The 25,669-nt window shown below is 47.5% G+C and overlaps 1 protein-coding gene and 1 long non-coding RNA gene across 5 annotated transcripts in view; one reads left to right on the top strand and one right to left on the bottom strand.

The window, feature by feature from the left end:
* The window catches only part of LOC147241290 (sodium channel protein type 5 subunit alpha-like), a 142,151-nt gene that overhangs the window by 77,039 nt on the left and 39,443 nt on the right, over positions 1-25,669 (top strand). For all 4 annotated transcript variants that reach the window (XM_086191509.1, XM_086191510.1, XM_086191511.1 and 1 more), the window contains 13 exons: positions 1,683-1,824; positions 2,486-2,683; positions 2,944-3,126; positions 3,445-3,702; positions 4,014-4,139; positions 8,311-8,431; positions 10,886-11,124; positions 15,645-15,818; positions 15,960-16,121; positions 16,202-16,396; positions 22,856-22,996; positions 23,067-23,187; positions 23,643-23,833. In XM_086191509.1, coding sequence (XP_086047635.1) covers positions 1,683-1,824; positions 2,486-2,683; positions 2,944-3,126; positions 3,445-3,702; positions 4,014-4,139; positions 8,311-8,431; positions 10,886-11,124; positions 15,645-15,818; positions 15,960-16,121; positions 16,202-16,396; positions 22,856-22,996; positions 23,067-23,187; positions 23,643-23,833 — 2,251 coding nt within the window. The remainder of the gene's footprint in view (positions 1-1,682; positions 1,825-2,485; positions 2,684-2,943; positions 3,127-3,444; positions 3,703-4,013; positions 4,140-8,310; positions 8,432-10,885; positions 11,125-15,644; positions 15,819-15,959; positions 16,122-16,201; positions 16,397-22,855; positions 22,997-23,066; positions 23,188-23,642; positions 23,834-25,669) is intronic.
* On the bottom strand, positions 11,031-13,072 carry LOC147241292 (uncharacterized). The gene is made up of 4 exons (XR_015110917.1): positions 12,853-13,072; positions 12,653-12,765; positions 11,614-11,656; positions 11,031-11,121 (listed from the first exon to the last, which is right to left on the bottom strand). It is a non-coding gene; the product is annotated as an uncharacterized LOC147241292 (long non-coding RNA).

Genomic DNA, 25,669 nt, shown 5'->3' with positions numbered 1-25,669 from the left:
TCACTAATTATTGCTAATCTAAAAGAAAACTGGTTGAAGCGGAGCTTTGCTAACACTCCCCGCCCACTGCCACTCGTCGTGATAAGCTAACCAGCTCAGAGACCCAGAGAAGAGTCTCTGTCCTCTTGGGGACGACGGTCCTTTTAAACAGACCTCCTGAAATTTCCATGTGGTCATTTTTATGAGGCACTGTAAAACACATTTAGCGTCAAAGTGAAATCCTAAGCTTCCACGTCTGTGTTATGTAAATCTTATATAAGCAGGTACATTTATGTACACACGTCCTCAATGAATTCTCACGTCCGGCTCCACTGAATGTCGTGCATTGAGGTGATAATAAATACACGCCAGTTCTCAGGGTGATGAGTCAGTGTAAGATGCTTCTCAGCCTCCTTGCTGCTGCGGCGGCGGCGGCCCAGCGGGGGCGGCGCCAGCCACGCCGGGTCAGCTGGGTGGGCTTGTGGCTGCAGGGTTGTTGGTTTGAATCCCCGGAGAGCGTCTGAACAGCAGGAAGATGCTTTGTGACTCAGAGTTTCTTCTAAGAGTGAAGTTGTTAATGACCCGTCGCGACTCTTCCTCTCACTCTCGGGATGTTTGGGCAAAACTGTAAGAATCTTCCTCACATTTCATCACTCCCAGCTGGTCAGAGCTGTCAATCTTCTCAGGACCAACTTTTAAAACGCTTGTTCTCTGAATGGATTTTAGAGAAGTTCCGCTGCAGTTGCCAGTTGAATATTTGCACTTATTAATGAGCCCAACAAGTAATCCCATCGTTACCAAACTGTCAGGGACCCACTTCTGGATGACTCCCTCGGACCTCTAGGGGTCCTTAGACCTGACTTTGAGAACCAGCTGCTTTGACTATAAACAGCTGATTAAACGATTGTGCATTTTACATCTGATACGTCGACAGTGTTTTCCCGCTGCTGTGACCTCTGACCTTTGAGAGTTTGTTAAACTGGTGGAAGTAACCTGCAGCAGCGTATCCCTCCGCTGCACAGCGCTGTGTGTCAGCGGTGAGTGCGTGGGCGGCGCTGAAGGTGACAGGATATGAATGTGGAATATCCATTATGATGAAGGCCTTCTCCGTGTTATCTGTTCCATCTCCACAGTGACACATGTGGGTGGAACCTGGACGCACGGCGGTAACAAGCCCTCAGTCATCAACACTGATGAGGAACCTGGTTTGTCAGGAGAAGATGGAGGGAATCATTCATTTATGTTCTTTTGATTTATTGTTCAAACCTCCCTCCAACTCAAAGGTGCCGCTAGACTGAAGAGAATCAGTGGTTATGTCCCTGCCCTCATTCCAATCACATCCTTACGAAGTTATTAAACACAAAATTTAATGTTCCGAATTTTAGTTCCCCCCCTGGCAGCAGCATATTTGGGCCAAATCTGGCTCAGTTATTGGCTGGCTAGCGGAGCTTGGTGTGATTATTGCCGTCAGTGACAGGTTGTGTCTTCTGGTTCCATTATTCAGATGGAGAGCATAGAACCCTCACATGCAGAAGTTTCATTGGTTTCCTTTTGTTATTTTGAGGAAAGTATAAAAGAGTCGATCCAGCTTATTAATGAGCCAAATCTGAAGTTGACTCTCGAAATGTGGATCAGTTGCAACCTGAAACATTCATAAATTAAAAGAATTTTAAGATCTGGTGTGTTTTGCGTTCCGGCTGCAGAAAGTGCCCTGATGGGTTTGACTGCCTGAAGGCGGGACGGAACCCGAACTACGGCTACACCAGCTTCGATACCTTTGGCTGGGCCTTCCTGTCCCTGTTTCGCCTGATGACACAAGACTACTGGGAAAACCTCTACCACCAGGTAATGCTGACCAGGGATGGGATCAGTTCAAATATCAAGAATCGATTTGATTCCGATACTCAAGATTCAGAATCGATTATCACGATTCGATTCGATATCTATCATTTTTGTGATATTATCGAGCCGTAATCTGAATTAAATCAAATCCGAAATGCTGCCATATATCGGATTTGAGACTTATCTGGCATTTGTAAAAAGGCTTTGTTTTTGCGAGTCTCCGGAGTCTCTGTCTCTGTCGCCATTCTGCATGTTTTGCTCTGCACTGGTGACGCAACTCGTGGGTTAGTTAAAGTTCATTGCAGGAGAAGGAATAATGAATATTGTTAAAACTTTTTTAAAAAATCGATATTTGGACGTACGAATCAATATTCAGGAATTGAATCGAGAATCGATCCAGAATTGGTGAATCGATTTTTTGAACTCAACCCTAATGCTGACGCTAGCAGGCTCGGCGGTCTGAGCAAGCTAGCACCGCGTAGCTCAGCACAGCACTGCAGCCTCCAGGGGGCAGCAGGAGGTTGCAGCATAAACCAGTTCAGCTTAGGTCAAATAGCAAATAGTAGTTGTTGTACAAGTGTTGGATGTGTGTGTGTGTGTGTGTGTGTGTGTGTGTGTGCGTGCGTGCGTGCGTGCGTGCGTGCGTGCGTGCGTGCGGGCACAGACCCTGCGTTCGGCCGGTAAGACCTACATGGTGTTTTTCGTGGTGGTGATTTTCCTGGGCTCCTTCTACCTGGTTAACCTCATCCTGGCCGTGGTCGCGATGGCGTATGAGGAGCAGAACCAGGCGACCATTGCGGAGGCCTGCCAGAAGGAGCGGGAGTTCCAGCTGGCAGTGGAGAGGCTGAAGAAGGAGCAGCAGGTAGGATCAAGAATGTGTCTTCTTTATTTAGTTCTGCATCTTGTTTCTTTTTCCATCGATCCACAAACACTTGGACTTGAGAACAGCGAACGAGAGTAAGAACCAGACTGAGCGAAAAATGAGAAAAAAGGACCGTTGTAGTGACCAAACTCTGTTAATATCTGCAAAAATCAAGTGGTTAAAAAAGAAAACTAGAAAACGAGCGTTTGATTCTTGGGCTCTTGGAATTGGTTCTGTAATGGTTGCATCTCTTCCGCCAGGTTGCTGCCCAGAAAGCTCTTGACTCGGACTCAATGATGTCGCCAGAACTCTCCCCCTTCGGCCGGCCACTGGAAAGTGTAGAGGAGCGGAGGCGGAGTCAAGCACTGATGGGGGTGGCTGATGTGGACGCAAACTTGTCAGAGGAAAAGCTGCTGCAGGTGGAAATAACAGATGGAGGAAAGGTCAGGAAACCTGGACGTATGTCATCATAATTCACCTGTGTCAAAGACGTGGAAGTGACCTCAGTGTACGTCAGCTTAAGACAACAAAAGATGTCAAATCTCACCAAACTGCATTCAGAAAACAAAGATTTTAAGTTGTTTGCTTGTTGTCTTGTGGAAAGATGTGAGGCGAATGTCTCGCTACAGCCTCGCCCCCTCCTGGCCATCTGATAGAAAGCAGAGCCAAAGGCTTCATCCATTTCTTTTATAGTCTCTGGTTAGAGGATATTTGTGACAGCAATATTCTGCTGGTAATCCTCCCTCCTCCCACTCCTCCAGCCCCTCCACCCGCTCCTCGCTCGCTCCTTCTCCAACAGAACTCGGCGAAGCAGTCAGGTGTCCTCCATCTTCAATTTCCGGCTGAGGAGCCGGGGGTCAGAGGGAGAGATGGCCGACGATGAGTACAGCGTCCCAGGTGATGTGGTGGAGGGCGTCGGGGCTCGAACCTACAGTGGGGGCACCTTCAGCGGCATCCTACCCCACCCATGGCCCAAACGACGATCCAGCACCTACAGCACCGGCAGCAGGAGCTCCCAGGTACCGCTCCACTCCCTCAAACTTGGTCTACACACTCATATAGAACCAAGTTGCACATGCAGAACCTCTCAAATGAACATTCATTTGGTGACGTAATCATCGCTAGAATCAGCTGGCAACAGTTTGGCTCTGCTCCTACTTTCCAAGAACAGGCGACATTGAAGTGGAAGTGGCTCAAATATCAAAGTGTAACCCCTCAATTGGTACATTTTGTCCAGCTGAAGGAGGCGGGTCACTCTGGTAACGTGACCGATCCTTAGCAGGGCCTGGAGGGTTCCACTCGGGTTCTAATCTGACGTGTCTCTCATCAGGTGTTTTATCCGACACTCAATGTCAACGGGAAGCTTTTTGTTACCATGGATCAGAACGGTGTTTCCCCACCACCGCTACAGGGGCAGCTGCCGGCCTGCACCATGGAGAAGGTCAAGGAGGAGAGTGTGAGTTCTGTGTGTGCGTGTGTGTGTGTGTGTGTGTGTTAGGTGTGTGTGTGTTAGGCGTGTGTGCGCGCACGCTCGTCCGTCCGTCACAGTGGAAACAATGGTGGAGCCTGCAGCCATCCAACACTCAGACATGTGAATTATGAATCAGCACTTTGCATAACTACACTCTGATTTCATGAGCTAAACACACACACACACACACACACACTCACACACACACACACACTCACTCACACACACGCGCGCGCACACACACACATATACCAGCTGAGATACCACTGCTGTGGTATTTCTCTGATCTACACACACATATATTATCACTGGCATCGCAGGCTCAAGCCAACATACCAGTACAGACACATTACTGAGGTGTCTTTCCTCTTCACACACACACACACACACACACACACACACACACACACACACACACACACACACATTACTAAAGGTGAGGAGGTCACATCAGATGAGCAGCGTCTGAGATCATCAAGGAAACACACCCAGACACAATCACGTCCTTCCAACAGCACATGAATATTCCCATCAAGAAGAGTTGTTGATCAGTTTTCAAGCTGGCGCCTCACCTCAGCCCAGCTGGTGACAAACAAACTGTTGATGTTTGATTCCTGAAAACAGTTCAGTGGCTGCTGGCCGATCGACAGCTTTCACCCTCCGTGTCGGCAGCCGGAGGACGGGGGTTTTCCTCTTCAGGTTTTCTGCACATCCTGTTCTGTCGCGTGGCACCTCGGGGGGGATTTATTCAAACTTGGTACAAACATCCACTGGGATTTGAGGATGAACTGAAAAGACTTTGGTGGTCAGAGGTCACGTTGGCTGTTCCAGCCTTTAAGTACCTGTAGAGGGAGAGTGGAGTAGTCGGGAACAAAAGTAGAATTTCCCCTCCAGAATACACGCAGATGAGCAGACCTCTCTGGTCTGGGAGCTCCGCCGCCAGCTCACTGCTGATCATGGTTTTGTTTGCTTTTTTAAAGAAACCTTGTAATGAGGGCAAATATTTAAATGTCCAGCATGAGAGATCTAGTAAGATTTCCCCTTCAGCACAGGCTGTCAATATAATGAAGTAGTTATTTCATATTTATTAGAAAATATAATGAACAAATCTTAGACATAACTAGGAACATATCAATGTTCCGATTTTTTAAACTTCTTAACTTTATAAGTGACGAAGTTGTACCTTGACAACAGTGTTGGAACAGTTTCAGATGGAGTTTTATGTCGACTGAGAAGCTGACAGCCAGACGCTCCGTGTCATCAGGGACGTTGTTTATTTTCATACTGGTTTTCCCATCAGGCAACAGGTCAGACGACCACAGCGCCACAGCTCCGCGCCTGCAGGCTGCTGGAGACGACCTGCTGGCTTATATAAGAGGACGAGACGGAGATGTCCCTGAATAGTCACATTAATGGAAAACACATTTCCTTACATCAGTTTACACAAAGACCAACTGTACGGTGGCCCCAGTGGACAAACATAAACATGAAACTTTCAAATTCTGACTGGTATGTTCTTTCTTATGTCTGAAAGCATCATTGCTGGTTATTGTTCTCCTATTCAGTGCCTTCAGTCGTGTGATTTAGATCATTTAAGGGGTCTCCTCACAAATGGAAAAATTTGGACTTTGTGCCTCCATAGCGCAGGAAGCACCAGCCACGTATATTTAGCTAAGCTAATGGAGACTGACGGCTAACAGCAGCTACACCCTCAGTTCAGGAAGTCTCCAGGTCTTCTTCATCCAGCTGTATGATCAGTAATCTCACTGAGATTTGAGATCTAAACCCAACTAAACGATCAGCTTGTAGCTGCTTAGCTCTGAACTGGGAGAGTTCTAGGATTGAACCTGCCGCTCGATGGACAGGTGGACCCTCCAATCACCTGCTGAGTATTTCTTAGTGTCTTCTCTTTCCAAAGAAGTTACTATGGCGACTGCTCAGACACAGCCATCCAATGCGTCAGGTGTTGAAGTAACAATGGCAGCACATGGTGGCGTATTTACTCCTGGCGACCTGCCGGTCTGTGAGGGTTTATGTCTCTGTGAGGAAAGACATCTGGTTGTCTTCCTCTCGTGTGGGGTGTTGGTTGATGGTGCTAAAGGGGAGTGGTCCTTGTTCACGTCGCATCTAACATGGTGAGATGTTTGGTCCGGGGGTACACGTACCTGTCTTCCTGCTGCCGATGAAATGATGAGCGGGAGGAGGGAGGGCGCAAATGCTCTGTGGAAGCGTCACCATAGCAACCCATAGCAGCCAACTGAAGCCAAATGAGGCTAGTTGCTGCTGGTTTGAGTCCCCATGTGTATGTGTCCACCTGCCACAGAGACAGGATGTGGGCGGGGACTTCCAGACCGGTGAGTCACATCTCAGAGGAGGAAAAGGGACCAGGAATTCTTGTGTTATCACACCTGAGAAAACTAGGTTCGACTCTGAGGCGGGGTCTCCACCAGAGGACTCAAACAGGAGGCCAGTGTGGTTCAAACTGGCAGAACTTTATCGAACACGCCACCAACACCAAAACATGCATGAACAGATTGTTTGACAGCTGACAACTACTGTCAGGTCTTAAAAGAGGACTGATATGTCACACACACACACACACACACACACACACACACAGATTTCTCTGAATCATTGAACACCATTGCCTGTCTGTTTCCGTGGTGATAGAACGCAGACACACATCATTTATGTCAGGTCGAATGGGTCAAACATTGTGCCAAGTTTTCTCTGTTTGTGTGATGCTGTTGTCATGGCAACAAAGAGTGGATGACAGCTCACACTCATGAATGAAGTGTGTGTGTGTTTATGTGTGTGTTTATGTTTATGCAGCAAAACAATTATCTTGATCATTTCATCACACATCCATCTCTCTCCCTCTCTCTCTCTTTCTCTTTCCCTCTCTCTGTCTCTCTCTCTCTCTCCCTCCCTCTCTCTCTCTTTCTGTCTCTCTCTTTCTCTCTCCCTCTCTCTCTCCCTCTCTCTCTCTTTCTGTCTCTTTCCCTCTCTCTCTCTCCCTCTCTCTGTCTCTCTCTCCCTCTCTCTGTCTCCTCTCTCTCTTTCTGTCTCTCCCTCTCTCTGTCTCTCTCCCTCTCTCTCTCTTTCTGTCTCTCTCTTTCTCTCTCCCTCTCTCTCTCTCCCTCTCTCTCTCTTTCTGTCTCTCTCTTTCTCTCTCCCTCTCTCTCTCCCTCTCTCTCTCTTTCTGTCTCTTTCCCTCTCTCTCTCTCCCTCTCTCTGTCTCTCTCTCCCTCTCTCTGTCTCCTCTCTCTCTTTCTGTCTCTCCCTCTCTCTGTCTCTCTCCCTCTCTCTCTCTTTCTGTCTCTCTCTTTCTCTCTCCCTCTCTCTCTCTCCCTCTCTCTCTTTCTGTCTCTTTCCCTCTCTCTCTCTCCCTCTCTCTGTCTCTCTCTCCCTCTCTCTGTGTCTCCTCTCTCTCTTTCTGTCTCTCCCTCTCTCTGTCTCTCTCCCTCTCTCTCTCTCTCTGTCTCTCTCTCTCTTTCTCTCTCCCTCTCTCTCTCTTTCTGTCTCTCTCCCTCTCTCTCTGTCTCCCTCTCCCTCTCTCTGTATGTCTCCCTCTCTCTGTCTCTCCCTCTCTCTGTCTCTCTCCCTCTCTCTGTGTCTCCCTCTCTCTCTCCCTCCCTCTGTCTCTCTCTCTCCTCTCTCTGTGTGTCTCCCTCTCTCTCTCTCCCTCTCTCTCTCCCTCCCTCTGTCTCTCTCTCTCCTCTCTCTGTATGTCTCCCTCTCTCTCTCCCTCCCTCTGTCTCTCTCTCTCTCCTCTCTCTGTATGTCTCCCTCTCTCTGTCTCTCCCTCTCTCTGTCTCTCCCTCTCTCTGTCTCTCTCTCTCCCTCTCTCTGTGTTTCCCTCTCTCTCTGTCTCTCCCTTTCTCTGTCTCTCCCTCTCTCCCTCTCTCTGTGTGTCTCCCTCTCTCTGTCTCTCTCTCCCTCTCTCTGTGTGTCTCCCTCTCTGTGTCTCTCTCTCCCTCTCTCTGTCTCCCTCTGTCCCTCTCTCTCTCTCTCTCTCCCCCTCTGTCTCTCTCTCCCTCTCTCTCTCTCTCCCTCTCTCTGTGTCTCCCTCTCTCTCTGTCTCTCCCTCTCTCTCCCTCTCTCTCTGCCTCTCCCTCTCTCTGTCTCTCTGTCCCTCTCTCTGTCTCTCTCTCAGGTTCCGACGTCCACCACAGAGCTCAGCACGATGCTGCTGCCTCGACCTTCGTCCACGCAGGACTCAGAGAGGAGAGGGAGGGCACTCAGTGCTGCCAGCTACCTAACTGACGCCATGGAGGGTGAGGAGGAGCAACACCTGCAACAAATTCCATTGATTAACTCAAAATCTAATGCTGCTTGGGAATCTATAAATCAAAGTTGTCTCCATGGCAACAGTAGTGCATCACTTCGAGCCTAAGTGTTTCTCCAGGATCCACTTTTGTCCTAAAAGTCTCTCTGCCTCCACGTGGCACAGCTGAGGGATGGAGATGTGTGTCTGTCTGTATGCACGGCTCCGGGTTCCCCTCCTGTCTGGTTCTAGGTTCTTTTGTGTGGGTTTGCATGTTCTCCTCGACCATGAAAAACAAAGTTAACTCTCAAAAGCACTCTGATGGATTTGGACTTGTCCCTGAGCGCTGCGCCCAACCAAAGAGGCATCTTAATCCCTTTGTCGTGGACACGATTTCATCAAATGGATAAATATGTCCACTTGGACTCAAGGTTTTGGTGGTCAAAGGTCAAGGTCACGGTGACCTCTGGAGGAAGTGTCATTACGTAAGAGAAAAATGTTGACTAAACCCAGTTATTCATTTTATGGAAGGAAGTTTGGTCACATTGGAGGAGCAAAGCAGGTTTTAACACAACAAAACCACCATCATTTCCTGGTGTAGCGCTATGACGAATCCACCCGCCCCAAAATTTAATTGGTTCTACCTTGGCCCAAAACTCCGCCCTCCCACTGAGTTTGGTGCCAAAAACCACTGGAAAGGTGACCTCGTCGTCGGAGGTAAAGAGAGAAGGAAAAAGTAGAAACAAACCCTAACCGTTTCCTCCTGGAACGTCCCAGCCCACCACAGCGGAGACCGTGATGAATATCAACCCGCAGTGGCTAAAAACCTGTGCGTGTGTGTGTGTGTGTGTGTGTGTGTGTGTGTGTGTGTGTGTGTGTGTGTGTGTGTATCTTGGCTGGATCCTTGTCTGACTTTTTTTTCTCAGTTGTGAGTAAATCATTGGCTCAGATTTGGATCCAAATATTACTCTTTGAGCTTCAGGGTGTGTGCGTGTGTGCACTATGGAAGTGCACGCGTGCGCACACGCGTGTGTGAGAGAAATATTTTGTGAGTGTATTGTCCTGGATTCTTCATTAAGCAGCAGATTGTTTCATTTCCTTCATGTATTTGTTGTCATGTTTTTGATATTCAGGTTCAAATCGGCATCCGTTTGTGCTTGTGTGTGTGTGTGTGTGTGTGTGTGTGTGTGTGTGTGTGTGTGTGTGTGTGTGTGTGTGTGTGTGTATCCTGGCTGGATCCTTGTCTGACTTTTTTCTCAGTTGTGAGCGATTCATTGGCTGAGATTTGGATCCAAACATTCCTCTTTGAGCTTTAATGTGTGTGTGTGTGTGTGTGTGTGTGTGTGTGAGAGAGAGAGAGAGAGAGAGAGAGATATCCGTGTGTGTATTATCCTGGATTCTCTCATTAAGTATCAGATTGTTTCATTTCCTTCATGTTTGTTGACATCCATGTTTTTGATATTCAGGTTTAAATCTGTCCAAATCTGCATCTGTGTGTGTGTGCGTGTGTGTGTGTGTGTCCGTGTGTGTGTGTGTGTCTGTGTGTCCGTGTATGCTGAGTCACTGTCTCTCCCCTCGGCAGTGGCTGCTCTTAGAGAACAGATCATTATACAGGAAAACAGAGAAACGCGCTGCATCCCTCTGTACTCCCTCCATTCCCTCATTTCTTCACATCTCATTTTTCTTTCCATTAGTTTTTAAAGTCCGGTTGAAATGAAAAATGCCTTTTACTAATTTTTCATCCCTCTTCCACTCACATTTTACTGCTACTTAATAATTCAGAGTCGTTGATTTCTCTGTGCTAATGCTAACGTGCTGCTTCAAACGTAGCTCCATGGTCACACTTGAGGATGGCCTCAACGCACCACTGACGTTTGAAGGCTCACTCTGATTTTTTTCCTTCCTGCATTACTTTGTTATTCTGGAATGTAGAAAGAGTTGGCAACACGTATTTAGCTTGAAGCTCATGACGACTGACAGCAATCAATATCTAAGGTGTCCAAAACCATCATCAACAAACTCTCAAAGTGCCTCATCTGGTATAATCCACATCTTCATCGCCACGGTAACGACCGTGAGCTTCAAGCTAAATACACGTGGCTGACTCTTTTGCATCCTGCAACCACAAAGAAGTAATGAGGGAGGGAAAAACCTCCTTCTGAACTCCAAACTCCTGGTAGTCAGTACTTGAAAGGCAGAACGGACTTCTTGGATGACGTTTTGCTTTAGCGTTGTCTGTTTTTTGCTCCTCTTCCTCTTCTTTCAGAGCAGTGTTGTCGCTGGCCACCAGAGTTGATGATGACAGTTTCTGCAACAGTTCAGATGAACCTTGAGTCTCTGGTGCAAACACGGATGCAGATTTAGTCTCAGCTCAGCGAGCTCCAACGGTGTTAGTCAGGGCTGTGCTGAAGAGGAGCTGCTGCAACGAGCTGCTCATGGCAATGCTACTGATTTATTCTTGCAGAACTGGAGGAAGCCCATAAGAAATGTCACCCGTGTTGGTATGTCTTCGCCCACCGCTACCTGGTGTGGGAATGCTCCCCCTGCTGGCTGCGGCTGAAGCAGCTGGTGAAGATCATGGTGATGGACCCCTTCCTGGACCTGGCCATCACCGTCTGCATCGTCCTCAACACGCTCTTCATGGCCATGGAGCACTACCCCATGACTGATGAGTTCAACGGCATGCTGAGCATCGGAAACCTGGTAAGATGGAGGGAGGGGTGGATGAGTGGGTGGATGGATAGATAAGTGAAGTGTTCCTTTAACCCCAAATCTTCCCCTCAGTCTTGGGGGTCCTGCTTGACCTGGTCTCGATGTGCAACTGAACCTCAGCTGAGCTGAGCGGTTCTGTGACGAGCAACCAGACTTTTTGACCCTCAGACCTTTAAAACGGCCCCAAACTCTTTTGTCCAACTCAAAAGCCTCTGGATTCACTCAGGAGAAACTGTTTTCTTTAGTGGAAAGTAGCAGCAGCAGGTGAGTCTGAGTATTGGAGCTGACAGAAGCGGGTCGGATGGCTCTAAACTGCTGTGACTCACTCCGGTGTTTGACCCTGCAGGTGTGCTGACGATCTGACAGCCGCTGATAGGTTGATGCAATATGGTAATTGATTCAGAACCCACGGCCAAAATCACCATGTTGATCTCGCCCGCCCCCCCTCGCTCTAACACACACACACAGGAGCGCACACACCTGTCCAGTGTTGTCAGGTCTCGTCAGCTCAGGCCCCAGGCAGCTGCGAGAGGCAGGAAATGGTAATAAAGTTTATTAGTAGAAATATCAGGTCAGCTTGCAGCTGTGATGTTCAATCTCTGGGACGGGGCCCAGAGGCGGGCCGCTGTCGGGCATTCCCCAGAACGTTTCCATGAACCAGCTGAGGTTCTAGTTGTCAGTGTGAATGTGTGAGTGACCGGTGAGCTCAGTTATGCCTGAGCTCATCTTCACATAAGAACTGAGGCAGAAGTGACACCAGCGTGGCTGAAGAACCAGTTCTTAAAAACAGAACTTGTTCTCCTTCTTGGGTTCCCTGGTCTCCGAGTGTCAAGAGCAAACCCCACAAACAGAAGTGTGAAACTCAGTGGTGGCGATGTTGATCTTCGGACCGTTGCTCTGGCGCTGTTAAATCACCGAAATTGAACTTTGTCTAAACTTTCAGAATCAAAGAGCTTTGAAGAATACTCCCAGTGTTCTATTAATGATGGGACATTTCTGGAGAACCTTTCCAGAACTTAACATGTAATACAGCCAGAACGTCTCCTTCTACGTGAGTGCGAGACAACGACTACAGTTGGATTGTATTTCTAGCAGCAAATGGGACAGGGAACTCTTGTTTTCACAGGAGAGCGGCTGAGTTCAAAGAGGTCCGTGAGGATCCCTCTTTATTAGCCTCCGCATGTTCAGACTCTTAGCCGTGGCAGCAGTTTTATAAACCGTGTGCCGCCGTCACCTGCCTGCAGTTTGGTGCAGCCGTGTGCTTCTGCAGCGTAAACACACTTCTTCTGTTAACGCTGCAAACTTCTCCAATTCAATTTTGGGGAGTTCAGGTCCCCGATAACAGCTGAGTCATGACGCTGTGCAGCCGCTAAGTTCTTTATAGGATAAAACCTCTAATCCTCACAGATGTTTACATCACATTTAGCTGGCCTCCGCTGTGTGTGTGTGTGTGTGTGTGTGTGTGTGTGTGTGTGTGTGTTATGTAAGGTCAATGCGGAGGATCATGTCAGGGCCTTACTCTGCTGACAGAATCAATGTCAACTAATACTCCCAGTGTTTGTTGTTTGTGTTCTCCAGCGCTGTTCTCAAGCGTTGTTCTCCAGTTCTCCGCAGCTCCACGTGCATCCACATCTATGGGACGTAAACCAAAACACGTACCCTTAACGAGGGCTGCATTGATCCACTCTCTACACTCTCTAGGACTCTGAATATAAATACCTAGAAATGCAATGCTTCAGTTTTCTGTGGCGGCAGAACCCCCCCGGGTTCTCGTCTTCTGCATCACTCGTTTGGAAACGTATTTGTCACAAATCCTCATTTGAAGTCAGCATGGAACCTTGTTGCAGAGATACTTGGACGCGGGCGTCTAAAAATCATCTGATTTCTTCACTTTTCTTTTTTGCGGTGAATTAGCTTTTCTCTCACGATACTGAAGACATTTCTTCTGCAGTAGAAGTGAAAGTAAAGTGTTTAAAAAAGAGGAAAAGGCAGTGGTACAAAGAAGTTTAGCACCTTTGAGCTCAATTCATTTCTTACTGAAGAGGAAATGTGTCTCAATCATCAGGGTTTGTTCCTCAACAGTAACTTGCTGACTGAATTTTCTTTTGAAATAATTTGTGAAAAGTAAAATTATTTTTTCCCAATTGATGTAATTTTAATTTTTGGATAATTGTAATTAGTAATTGATTAATTGGCCGGCATGAATTGTGTTTAAAAGAACTGTAAATGTTAAAGAAGCCTCAAGTTTACTGACGTTCAAGTTTTTGTTGCTGTTTTTAAATGAGCTACTAATTATGACACACATATGATGACTCCAACGTGCATGAGGTGATTTTTTGTTATAAATAAAATAAAATGATAAAACATTAACAGTTCCATTCAGCCCAAAAAACTTCTATTAAATTCCTTGAAGCTTTCTCTCTCTCCAGTTTATTATGATAACAATAATCATATTTAACTAGTTTTCTATTGGTGTATTATGGCATCAAATGTAGCTTTGTTTTTTATACTAATCTTCCTTGTGTAACCGTGGCAACGATACCCTCAAATAAGAATGACACTGAGTTAAAACATGAGGAGGAAGTCACTATGAAACTACGCTGAGCTGCCCAGTCGCCAGCTTGAGTACAGCGAGGTCACAGTCGGGAAAGACTGTGTGTGTGTGTGTGTGTGTGTGTGTGTGTGTGTGTGTGGGCGTGCGCGCACACTTACTCATTACATCTGCCTGGTTGTGAAAAAAATAATCACGTGTCTCACACACTCGCTGAGTCCATGTCATCCTCTCTCTGCTGATGTTACTGTTATTAGTGAGTGCTGATGTCGACACACACACACACACACACACACACACACACACACACACACACACACACTTGCTGGTCAGTAAAGTTTTTCCTCTTCAGTGAATCAGAGTCTTTGCCTCTGCAGAAACACTCAGTGCTTCAAACAGCATCTGAACTTGAACCAAGTCTGTCTGGATTTGGAACGACCGCGTCATCACGCACATACATTTTAAAGTGATACTTCCTGAAAAGAGTATTTTACCGCTCCAGTACGCACCAGTAGGAGTCTTGAGTTTGCAAAGATGTTTTTTTCCTCCTGTGTTACTTCTTAGTTACTCCAGAATGCATAGGAGCCAGACACGTATATTTAGCTAGCAGTTATTTGACACTGATGGCTAACAACAGCTCAACTGTCCAAAAACACTTCCCTTTTCTGCGTTCACACAAAACGTGGTGTGCGTCCTTTTCACGCTCACGTCCAGATGTGTGGAGAGAGGGAAATGACCGTGAGAACGTGCACTCCTCCACCCTGCACGTTGCTACTGCTTTTGACCCGTTGGTGACACCTATAGGTGATGCTGGGAAACGGATGGGGGTAAGCAGTCCCTCCTCAGAGTCAGTTACACATCAAACACACAATGAAACATAAGTACCTGCAAGTGGCCGCCTGGATTAAAGTGTGGCCAAGAGGATGAAAACAGCACAACAGCAATGGTGGCTTTGGCCTGGTGAGCGCGTGTATTCAGGGACTGCGAGGATTTATTGATCCATTAGTTCCTCTGATGACGAGCTCATCTGGCGCCGATCCGAGCCGCTGTGTAGGACACAGTCACCTCGGTACATAGGGTTTTTCTTTACAACAAGAGCTGGTGTACACACACACACACACACACACACACACACACACACACACACAGATAAAAAGACAGAGGGCGAGTCAGTCTGTTAAATGTTTTTCATTCAAACTAACAGGAAGATGCTCTGGACCAGGACCCTGATTGGTTCAGTTTACAGCCTCGCTGGATGAGCACTTCCCGGTTGGTAATTAAGTGATGAGTTAAAGTTAATTGAACTAAGTCCTCTGAAGCGCATGGCGCCTCCAAACATGGTGCTGTCTCCTAACCGTCGTCGCTGGTCAGTGGTTCAGGTTAGTGACTCGCTGTTTTTACCTGTTAAACTACAGAACCTGAACACTCCAGCAAGCTGCGGTCGTCCGTGTGGCTCGCCGGAAACGATGAATCAGTCTCAGCTTTTTGCTGCTTTCCATTAAGGAAAATGTAGTGGCAAAAAAATAGTTTGTGAACCATCTTTATAATTAAATTGACAAAGTGAATGATTTACAATAAAACCTCCAAATGCTGGCACAGCCCATGTGGGTGATGCTGAGTGACTCTGAAGCAGGTCAGCCTATTAGAGGCTCTTGTAGCTGCACAGTCCCGTTGAAATCTGCTGACACTTCTCTGAAGGTACTTGAGACAAAAACCGAACTGAAATAAACTAAGAGGACGAGCTTCACCAGGTTATGGAGGTTTCCATAGCAACTGAATGAGCCCAGCATATGCTACGTTGAAACAAGGTGGTACAGTGAGTTCCAGTAAGTGGCGTAGTGATATTACTCGTGGTGAGGCAGTTTCCCTTTGACTGGGGGATACGGTTGAATTCACATCTTTGTTCTGAATCCAGTCAGAGCTTCTCTCACCTTATTTACGTGCTGGCTGTGTGCGTCAGGTCTTCTCGGGGATCTTCACTGCAGAGATGGTGTTGAAGATCATCGCTCTGGATCCCTACTACTACTTCCAGACGGGCTGGAACATCTTCGACAGCATCATCGTCTGCCTCAGCCTCATGGAGCTCGGCCTGTCTGACGTGGAGGGGCTCAGCGTCTTACGCTCTTTCAGACTGGTAAATCACACAAGTTATGCAGTTTATTAACGATAGCGTGGATCCAGAACATCCACGTTCAAGTTAGCCCTGAGCTAACGGAAGTGTCTGGCTCTGCTAGCCTGCATGCTCAGAGGAAAGTCTCCATCTCTTTCCTGCCAGCTGCGTGTATTCAAGCTTGCTCGCTCGTGGCCGACCCTCAACACGCTGATCAAGATCATCGGGAACTCCATGGGCGCGCTGGGAAACCTCACACTTGTCCTCGCCATCATTGTCTTCATCTTCGCTGTGGTGGGCATGCAGCTGTTTGGGAAAAACTACCAGGTGACCTCTGACCTCTGAGCCTCTAGCTTGGACTCAAGGATGCAGGTTAATCACACCTTCTTTGCTTCCTCCTCCTTCAGGACTGTGTGTGTAAGATCTCCAAGGACTGCACGCTTCCTCGCTGGCACATGAAGGACTTCTTCCACTCCTTCCTCATCGTCTTCAGGGTGCTGTGTGGCGAGTGGATCGAGACCATGTGGGACTGCATGGAGGTGGCGGGTCAGCCACTCTGCATCCTGGTCTTCATGTTGGTCATGGTCATCGGTAACCTGGTGGTGAGTGACCTCTCACCTTTGATATGAGCTTCCTTGCAAAGGTGTTCTGATCCTGTGTCCGTAAATCCATACCAGAATATTTCTACGTCTTAATTTAGCTGCTGAGCAGACGGTGGCCGGATGACCACAGCAAGGTGGTGAACACAGTATCCTGATGGTCAGGTGGTGCTCTTGTAGCTGTGGTTAGTTGGACCGTTAGCCACCGACGTTAGCGGTGCTGCTGTCAAAATCAATATGTTCTGCACGTGCTGCCCTGTTATGTGAAGCAAATGTTTGAATGTAGTTTACCTGAGTTTTTGACAAGTGACTCGGCCTCATGGGTTTAGTAGTGTTTGTTTGTGCACACACACAGACACACACGCGCACACAATGCACACACACAGACACACACACTAATGAAGGAAGTGCTCATCTTGCCTAGCATAAAGAGGAGAGGAAAGACTTCTTTTCTTTTGAAGACTACTGTCACGTCTCATCTTACTCTGAACCCCCAGCACACACACACACACACACACACACACACACACACACACACACACACACACCAATAGATTGACTGATGTCTCTCCTGATAATTGCCATGTAAAATCAGAAAAAAACAAAAAAAGTTGTGTGTGTGTGTTTTTCCAGTGCATTAGACCACCTGATCCCCCCCAATTCACATTATTTGACTTGGTAAGTGGATCGTACCAATTAGCCTGTGGAAGTGGGCCAACCTTCCAACCTCCAAAACGCGCGCACACACACACACACACACACACACACACACACACACACACATTTACTAACACACACACACACACACACACATTTACTAACACACACACACACACACACACATTTACTAACACACACACACACACATTTACTAACACACGCTCACACACACACACACATTTACTAACACACACACACACATTTACTAACACACGCTCACACACACACACATTTACTAACACACACACACACACATTTACTAACACACGCTCACACACACACACATTTACTAACACACACACACATTTACTAACACACGCTCACACACACACACACACACACACATTTACTAACACACACACACACATTTACTAACACACGCTCACACACACACACAGGAAAACACAGCTGAGCCACTGTTTGACAACACAAACTACAAAGTTTCATTCAGATTCTGAGTCCTCCTCTCAAATTTCCTGTAGAACTTCATTTCAATTCCATATTTAGTTTATTTTGTTTTTTTCATTGTAAAAAACGTTTGTTGGACTGTATTTGTTCATCAGATGTCTTTAAGACTCCGCCTCCACCATGTGACCTGGATAAGGCAGCTGATTATCTGTGTCTTTGTTAACAGAGACGCGGCCTCCGGCTGCTGCCAATCAAACACAGACACGCGGAGGAAGCGTTCTATTAGAAATCTGATTTAAAAAACCTCTGAGTTGGAGGTGAAGGAACTGGACATTCATGCTAACGTATCTCTGGGTTCTAAGGCTCATTCCTGAGCCGCTATACCTGTAAACCTGTCCACCTGTAGGTAGGTCCCTAAACCTGAGCTCTCCAAGGTGGGCATGTTTGGACTGCAGAGTCTTATTAGCATTTAAATGTGAGCTCTATCATGACACTTAGCTTGAAAAAGCCAACGTCTGGTCTTTAGTGGCCTGTCCACCGTTTAAAATGGTTGACTCAGAGATGTCCCAGGGTTAGAGTCCCAAGGGAGTTCAACTGAGGTAGTCTCTCTCTCTCTCTCTCTCACACACACACACACACACACACACACACACACACACACCCACACACACACCTGGGATGGAGCTGGTGGTGACAAACGAACAGTAACATGATCTGTTTTGATTCTTGTCCTGGTCACAACAAACCCCCTGTAAGTGAGACCCCCAGGAAAGGGTCGGTAACGTGAGAGAGGGGGAGTTGGAGATGATGAGCGAGGGAGTGAAAGAGGGAGACGAGTGGATGTGGAGAGAGTCAAAGAGGTGTAGCCGCTGTGCTTCCTCACATCGCAGCAGCTCATTGGCCATTACAGCCTGTGCAAGGTGACACACGGCAGATCGGCCTGGTCAGAAAGGACAGTTTCATCTGATGCAAACAACTGGAGGTGTGGAATATGGAACCCCTCTGAATTAGCAATAGCCTGTTAGCTTCCTCGTAGCCCATTAGCTTACTCACAACCTGTCAGTCTGAATTCTCCAAAAACGTGGGTTTACAAACTCTTCAGGTCACCGTCTGGAGTAATCCAGGTCTCCTCAATCCAGACGAACGATCAGATCAGATTTTATTCAGCATTGCTAATCTGCTCTTAGCTGAGCTCCCTGAGACGAGTTCAGTTTCATGTCTGAATACTTAATTAGAGACTTCCTCTCCGTCTGTGTCTGATTGGTTTGTTTAATCATGACGAAGGTGGAATATATATATGTGTGTGTGTGTGTGTGTGTGTGTGTGTGTGTGTGTGTATATATATGTGTGTGTGTGTGTGTATATATATACACATATATATGTATATATATATATATATATATATATATATATATATATGTGTGTGTGTGCGTATCTGTGTATATATGTATGTATGTACAGGAGTGTGTGTGTTGAGAGTAAATAATGAGAGGTACAGTGGAAGAGGAGGAGGCGGCGGCGTCTGGTAGCAGCTGGCGGCAGGTGAACTGCTGGCTCAGGGAAACACAGTCAGCAGCTCGTTTGTCATGACGAGAAACAGCAAACGAAACATCTGCTCACCTGCTGCTGTCTGTGCAGGTGAGCGCACACGATGTGATCTGAGACCAGACCAAGCCGGAAGTGCACATGCAAGTGAGAGAGGATTTTCACAGTAAAAGCACAAAGATGCTGCCTGTAAGAACGAGCTCGAGGGCCCTCACACCCCCACCGAGACCAGTCACCAAACCTGATGTAAGGAAAGCAGCGATGGGTGCAGCCTCACACCCCCTGCCTCCACTAGTTGGTGCTATAGAACACACACTTACTAAATGTGATGTTGCTGTACATTGGGTGGCGCTATGGCGCCTGATCCGAACATTTCATGGGATTTACTTGGGCCCAGGCTCCACCCCTCCAGAGTTTGGTGGAAAACATCCTCTGAATTTTATTGTGAAAGGTTCATGGGGCCTACTGAAATAACTTCAGGTCATCTATGAAGGCCAGTCAGGTAGAAGTTTGTACCTGATGTGTCATTGGAACGGAACGCAATTAATTCCATCGGTGGACCAAAGAGGCGGGCTTTTCCCGACCGTCGACCGGGATGAAGGAGCCTACCAACTATCCCACACCTGGAACACGGTCGTGCAGGGCTGCTTCACCTCAGGTGGGATGGAAGAATCCATAATAACATCACAGATGATGTCACACCAGCGCCATGTGACACCTGTGATGAAGACTGGAGGAGCAAGTGGTCAAAACGCGTCAGGCTCGAACCGTTAGAGGTTTCCTCTGAATTTGCTTCTTCCATTCCTCCACTACCTGTGATGAGGTGGGGCACTTCACATGTAACAAAACCTAAACTTCACACACACACACACACACACACACACACACACACACACACACACACACAAGCTGAGCTGAGTTGTGCAAAATGAGGCCATTTCTAAAGGATAAATCACCTGAATTGCAGAGGTTCAGACACCATGACGCGCACACACACACACACACACACACACACACACACACACAACCCCACACGCACACATGCTATTATATCCACCTGCACGAGGAGATACAAACCTGAGGAGAGAAGGATGAAAGGCTGTTGTGTGTGTGTGTGTGTGTGTGTGTGTGTGTGTGTCTGTCTGTCTGTCTGTCTGTCTGTCTGTCTGTCTGGTCCATCAAGCTCATTATCAAATATCCTTGAGACCATTCAGTTGAAAAGATGGAGACCTTTCGAACATAGATGTGAAATACACATTTAATATGTGTGTGTGTGTGTGTGTGTGTGCACCCACCCTCTCTCTCTTCCTCTCTCTCTCTCTCTCTCTCACACACACACACACACACACACACACACACACACACAAACGCACTGAACTTCACTTTATTTGTTAAAACTAAAATGAGTTGTGGAACACTCAGTAGAACAAAGTGACTATGACATTCCCAGAACGTCTGCAGAACTGATCGTGATGCCGCAGGAACCTTCACCTGTCGGTCTGGTTCTAAAATGATGGTGTGTCCCTTTAAGAGTTCCACCGTGTCACAGCCAAACTCAAAACCGCAGCTTTGAAGTTGTTGGTTGATTTGCGGGAAGACTTGGAAAAACCAGCATCCTGATGTTTTTAGTTTTGTTCGATGAAATCAGGGAGAAACCCCAGTTGGGAGCAGCCGTCCAGGCTCAGGTCCTGAAGAGGCTTGGCTCGTTTCTTGTGTGTGGAGGCCGGCCCGGAGCTGAAATATTGAATATTGGACTCGGATCGATCAGCTCCAGCTCGGTGCTCATCATTCTGCTTACGTGTCCGTCTTAACAAAGTGACATGATTTGATGATGGTGAGTATGATTGCGGTCATTGTTGGCTCTGACCAGCGTGTTATTGGCTGTCAGAGGGCAGCAAGGTCATTGGTTGAGCTGCTGGCGCGTGTTGTCTTGTTAACCAATCAACATCATTGATCTGTTGGTGTTGGTCGTCCAGGCTGCTGCCAATCAGATGCCTCCGTTCTGGGATGGTGACACCAGACGTGACAGCAGGACAACAATCTCACAAACACACACAGAAGTGTGATCAATACGTTCACACACACACACACATACAGTGTATAGGGTGTGATTTCACTCATGAACACAAAAATTTATAATTTTCCAAAAACTTGCGAAATATCTCAGAAAATATTTGAGTCACCGATGACTAAAATAGAAGAAAACCTGAGAAAACGTCAGAATCGAAGTCTGACCTGAATCATAAATCAGGAAACGTGTTGTCACTCCTTTACTTCATAAAATATGCAGGTTCAATTCATTTTGACTCTCATGATAATGAAGAAAAATTAACTTCAAAAGTACCGGAACCAAATTGTTAAAAAGATAAAAATGTGTTGTTCTTATTTGCCAGTGTTTTATTAGTTGATAAAATCTAGATTTAAAATGCACGATAAGAAAAAGAACCTCCACGCTCCTAAAGGTGTCATCATTCAGACAAGTGCAAACAGGAGGGTTGGGCACAGATGCAGTTCTTCAGAAGTAAGATGTTTTATGTAAACACACACACACACACACACAGGTCAGAGGTCAGGACCCACTGGCCCGTTTCATCTTACACAACCAGAAACTGGGAGGCTGCCGGTTCCATTGGAGTTGTTATGAAACCACCTGCCTCCCAAGAGACATCCAGCCTGCAGGGGGTGTGTTTGTGTTTGTTTTTGTGTGTGTGTGTGTGTGTGTGTGGGTCTGTCACTGGCTTGCCATCAATATTTCGGTTGTGTGCATCACGTGTTGATGTGTGTGTCAGTACACAAGGTAGCAAAGGGACAGACAGACGAATGCTGGCGTTAGTCAAGTGTCCTGAAACAATGTTGAGGTGACAGGCGCCCTCTAGTGGCTGCTGCTGCGATGATGGGAATGAAGGAGGAATTAAACTGATAAATCTCACGAGTCCGTGAGAGGTTCTTCTTCTCAACCAAGAGCCCAGACTTTCTCCTGATAATTTGTCCTTGAGCGTTAACTTTAACCATTGCAACGCAGGACACCAAACCGAAAGGCACTGGCAATTTAATCCAGGATAACAATCGCGCCCTCACAACAGCGCCGTTGGTGATCAAGTCCTGCTGAAGTGCTTCTGAGGAAGAGACAAACAGGCGTCTCCATAGGTGGTAAGTGGGCTAGGTGCAGTCAAAAGATGGTTAGTGCGGCTACACACACACACACACACACACACACACACACACACACACTCACACATTGGGGTTGCAGCAAGCCAATCCGACTAAGAGCAACACAGTGATCAGTTAAAGAAAATTCAACTCACACTGAATTATCTACCTGGAAAGTGACGTGTGTGTGCGTGCAGGAGTGTGTGTGTTTGTGCGTGCGTGCAGGAGTGGGTGTTTCGATACTAGAAGTTAGTGGAGGGAACCCATACGGATGCTAACCCATGCTAAGTCTTTGTTGGACTACAAATATGCCTCATCCCTGCGCTGCTCCAGCTACGAATCTGCTAGCAAAACTCATCTCCCATCAACCTCTTCAGTGCTTAGTGCCTTTTAGCTAACATTAGAATCATAGCCTACAAAGTTAAGACATGATAGCTTCAAAGTCCCTCATGGCGACCACGGTCCACTGCACCTGGATCAACTGTAGCTGGCAAGAAATCGATGACATCACGGCACCTCGCTGTTACTGTGTTTTCACCTTCAACATGTAAACCTGCAGCCATGTTTTTGGTAAAAGTCGCACGTCTCTCTCTCTCTCTCTCTCTCTCTCTCTCTCTCTCTCTCTCTCTCTCTCTCTAGTTGTTGAACCTCTTCCTGGCGCTGCTTCTTAGCAGCTTTAGCTCTGACAACCTGTCAGCGCCGGACGATGATGGCGAGATGAACAACCTGCATATCGCCATCCACAGGATCACTCGAGGCCTGGGCTGGTGCCGCAGACAGGTACTCCCACCCCTGGATGACTGGTCAGCCGCGTGTCAGCGCTGCAGCTGACACTTTCCTCTCCCTGCAGGTGGTGGATTTCTTCAATGGGAACCTGAAGCGTCGTCGTCAGAAGCGAAAGGAAGCCAAAGCCATGATGAAGCTCAAGCGCCTGAGTACCATCCACACGGAGGCCAACGGAGCCGTCATAGGTAACGGGGACCGCACGCCCCTGCTGTCGCTGCCGGCGCTGTCATGCGATGGCGTATCAGGGCCAGGCGAGATGAAGAAGATGAGGTTGTATATTGAATAACTCAGGGATTTATGAGAAAAGCCTCAGTTACTCTTAAAGAATAAACTCTTAGAATTCTGATGATTTAACCTGGAAAATGGTGTTTTTGTGAAGGAACCACAGCGCTTCATTTGGGTTTCGTTTCTTTTGTTGAAGATTTCGGGTTGTAGTCTTGTTACTTTGATGGCTGCCCTCTCGCCCAGCTCCATGAACACCTACCAGTACCAAAGTGGCACTGTGGAGGTGTTCAATGACAGAGGAACTTCCCACTTTTGATTCTTACTCACTTTAAATCAAAGAGGTTTGGGTGTGCAGGTCAGAGAAGAAATTCTGAAGTGGCTCAAGTGTTGATCTCTCTCTCTCTCTTGTTCCCAGGCCGCCATGTGGAGAAGTACGTGGTTCCAGAGGACGACAGCTACATGACCAACCCCAACTTGACCATCAGTGTCCCCATCGCCCCCGGAGAGTCGGACGTGGAGTTCCCCGAGGAGGAGGAAGAGGAAGAGGAGGAGGGCGGGGAAGAAGACCAGAGCGAGGGCTCGGAGGAAGAGGAGGGACAGGAGGAGGTAGGAACTGGAAACACACACACACACACACACACACACACACACACACACACAGAGTTGCTAAATGTGACCTCAGGGGAAACAACGGTTGACTCACAAACACCTGAGCTTGTTTACATCTGACACAAGTGTGTGTGTGTGTGTGTGTGTGTGTGTGTGTGTGTGTGCGCGTGCGCGCGCTCGTGTGTGTGATGTGAGTGTTGTCACTCTCATCTTCGTCGTCCACAGTGGGACCGTGCCTGTGGGCGGAGCCAACAGGAGCTCTTCCTGTAAAGAGGTTTAATGGGTTTCTGGGTCTGAAATGTAGGCTGGGAGCTGCTGAGGGGCCCTGGGAAGCTGCTGGGACTGTAAACACTGATGGCTCCAGAAGCTGAGCTGCTAACCACTGACATCCACTGGGACTCTTGGATGACCTGAAAGGTTTTTGAGGTCAAAGGTCACAGTGTCAGGTGTATTGCTGTGGCGTGGTATGTCTAGTTCTACTTGTGAAAGTATCTGAGCGTCGTCATGGGTGCCGGCTCAGGTTCCTCATGAAATCCAAATATCTCCAGATGGCAGCAACATCAGGTCAGATGCTCTAGAACACGAAGAGGCAGGAGAACCTCCATCCTCGGCATGATGAGCCTGCTGGTCTTGCTATGTTGTGTACAGTTGCCATGGTAACAGATGCTCCTGTCTAACTGTTTACTCATTTACACACACGCACACACACGTTATTTATGAGGCTCTGCTCGGCGGTGATACTGACTCTCCCCAGTAAATCCAGTTGTCATTTCCAACTCTGCTGTTTGACCAGCGGTGCCGGCTCTCTCAGCTCGCCTCCGTCAGAGCGGCTGAGCGTTGACTCAAATCCTCGCCTCTGTCTGGCTTTAATGGAGGTCTTGAGCGTGTGGAAGATGTGGAGGAGGAGCGGCGCCGTCGTGGCATTGATTACAGTCTGCGCTTCCTGTGGACGGATCGTTTCTGAACGTTTTAATTAATGAGCGGTTGATTATTCTCACGTCACGCTTGTTCATCCCTCCTCTACAGAGCTCAGCCTGAGCTGAGAGTTTCTCAACTATCATGTTACATCAGAGATGTTTCCTTCTTTCATTTACCTACACAACTCTTCCATATTAGGTCAGGGGCTGACGGGGCGTGACCACGCCCACTTTCACACTACTGGTGCATCCTTAAGTGCATGATCTTTTGTTAAAGCGCATGTTTGATCGTGTCCACGCTTCAGGCATTGCATTATGGTCCGTCATTTTCTCACTGCAACACTATGCCTGAGAGTGCTAAAAGGGTGTGTGTGTGTGTGTGTGTGTGTGTGTGTGTGTGTGTGTGTGTGTGTGTGTTCTTGTACTTGCTACATAGTGAGGACTAGAATACGTATTTAACCAACGGAGTGAGGACGTTTTAGCCGGTCCTCACATCTTCAAAGGGCCGTTTGAAGGTCAAGACTTGGTTTTAGGGTCAAGGTTAGAATCAGGTTAGGTTTAGGGTGTTGGGGTGTGTGTGTGTGTGTGTGTGTGTGTGTGTAATAGGGGTTGGGCATTGATACGTTTTTTCAGTATCGATGCCGTTGTCGATTCTTCCTATCAGTCCAATTCCTTCTCACTTCTCTGATTGGTTCCTGAGGAGGAGTTCTACACGGTCTCTGCACCAAAAGCAACACTTTGATTTTTCCTCTTGCAAGGTGACAGCGTGCTAACGCAGGACGTTTAACGTGAACGTCACCGTCGTCACCAGAGGCGCTTGTTTGGCCAGCAGCAAGAGCGCCCGTACGCAGGCGTCAAGTATATGGCATTCTTGTAATTTAACGCCGTGCCTGCTGGACAAACGCTTCTGCATGTT

This window comes from Aulostomus chinensis, chromosome 21, assembly GCF_037954235.1.
Source record: "Aulostomus chinensis isolate RoL2024-O1b breed Wild chromosome 21, RoL_Achi_v1.0, whole genome shotgun sequence".
Taxonomy (NCBI): domain Eukaryota; kingdom Metazoa; phylum Chordata; class Actinopteri; order Syngnathiformes; family Aulostomidae; genus Aulostomus; species Aulostomus chinensis.
This window is presented reverse-complemented; position numbering and strand designations above follow the sequence as displayed.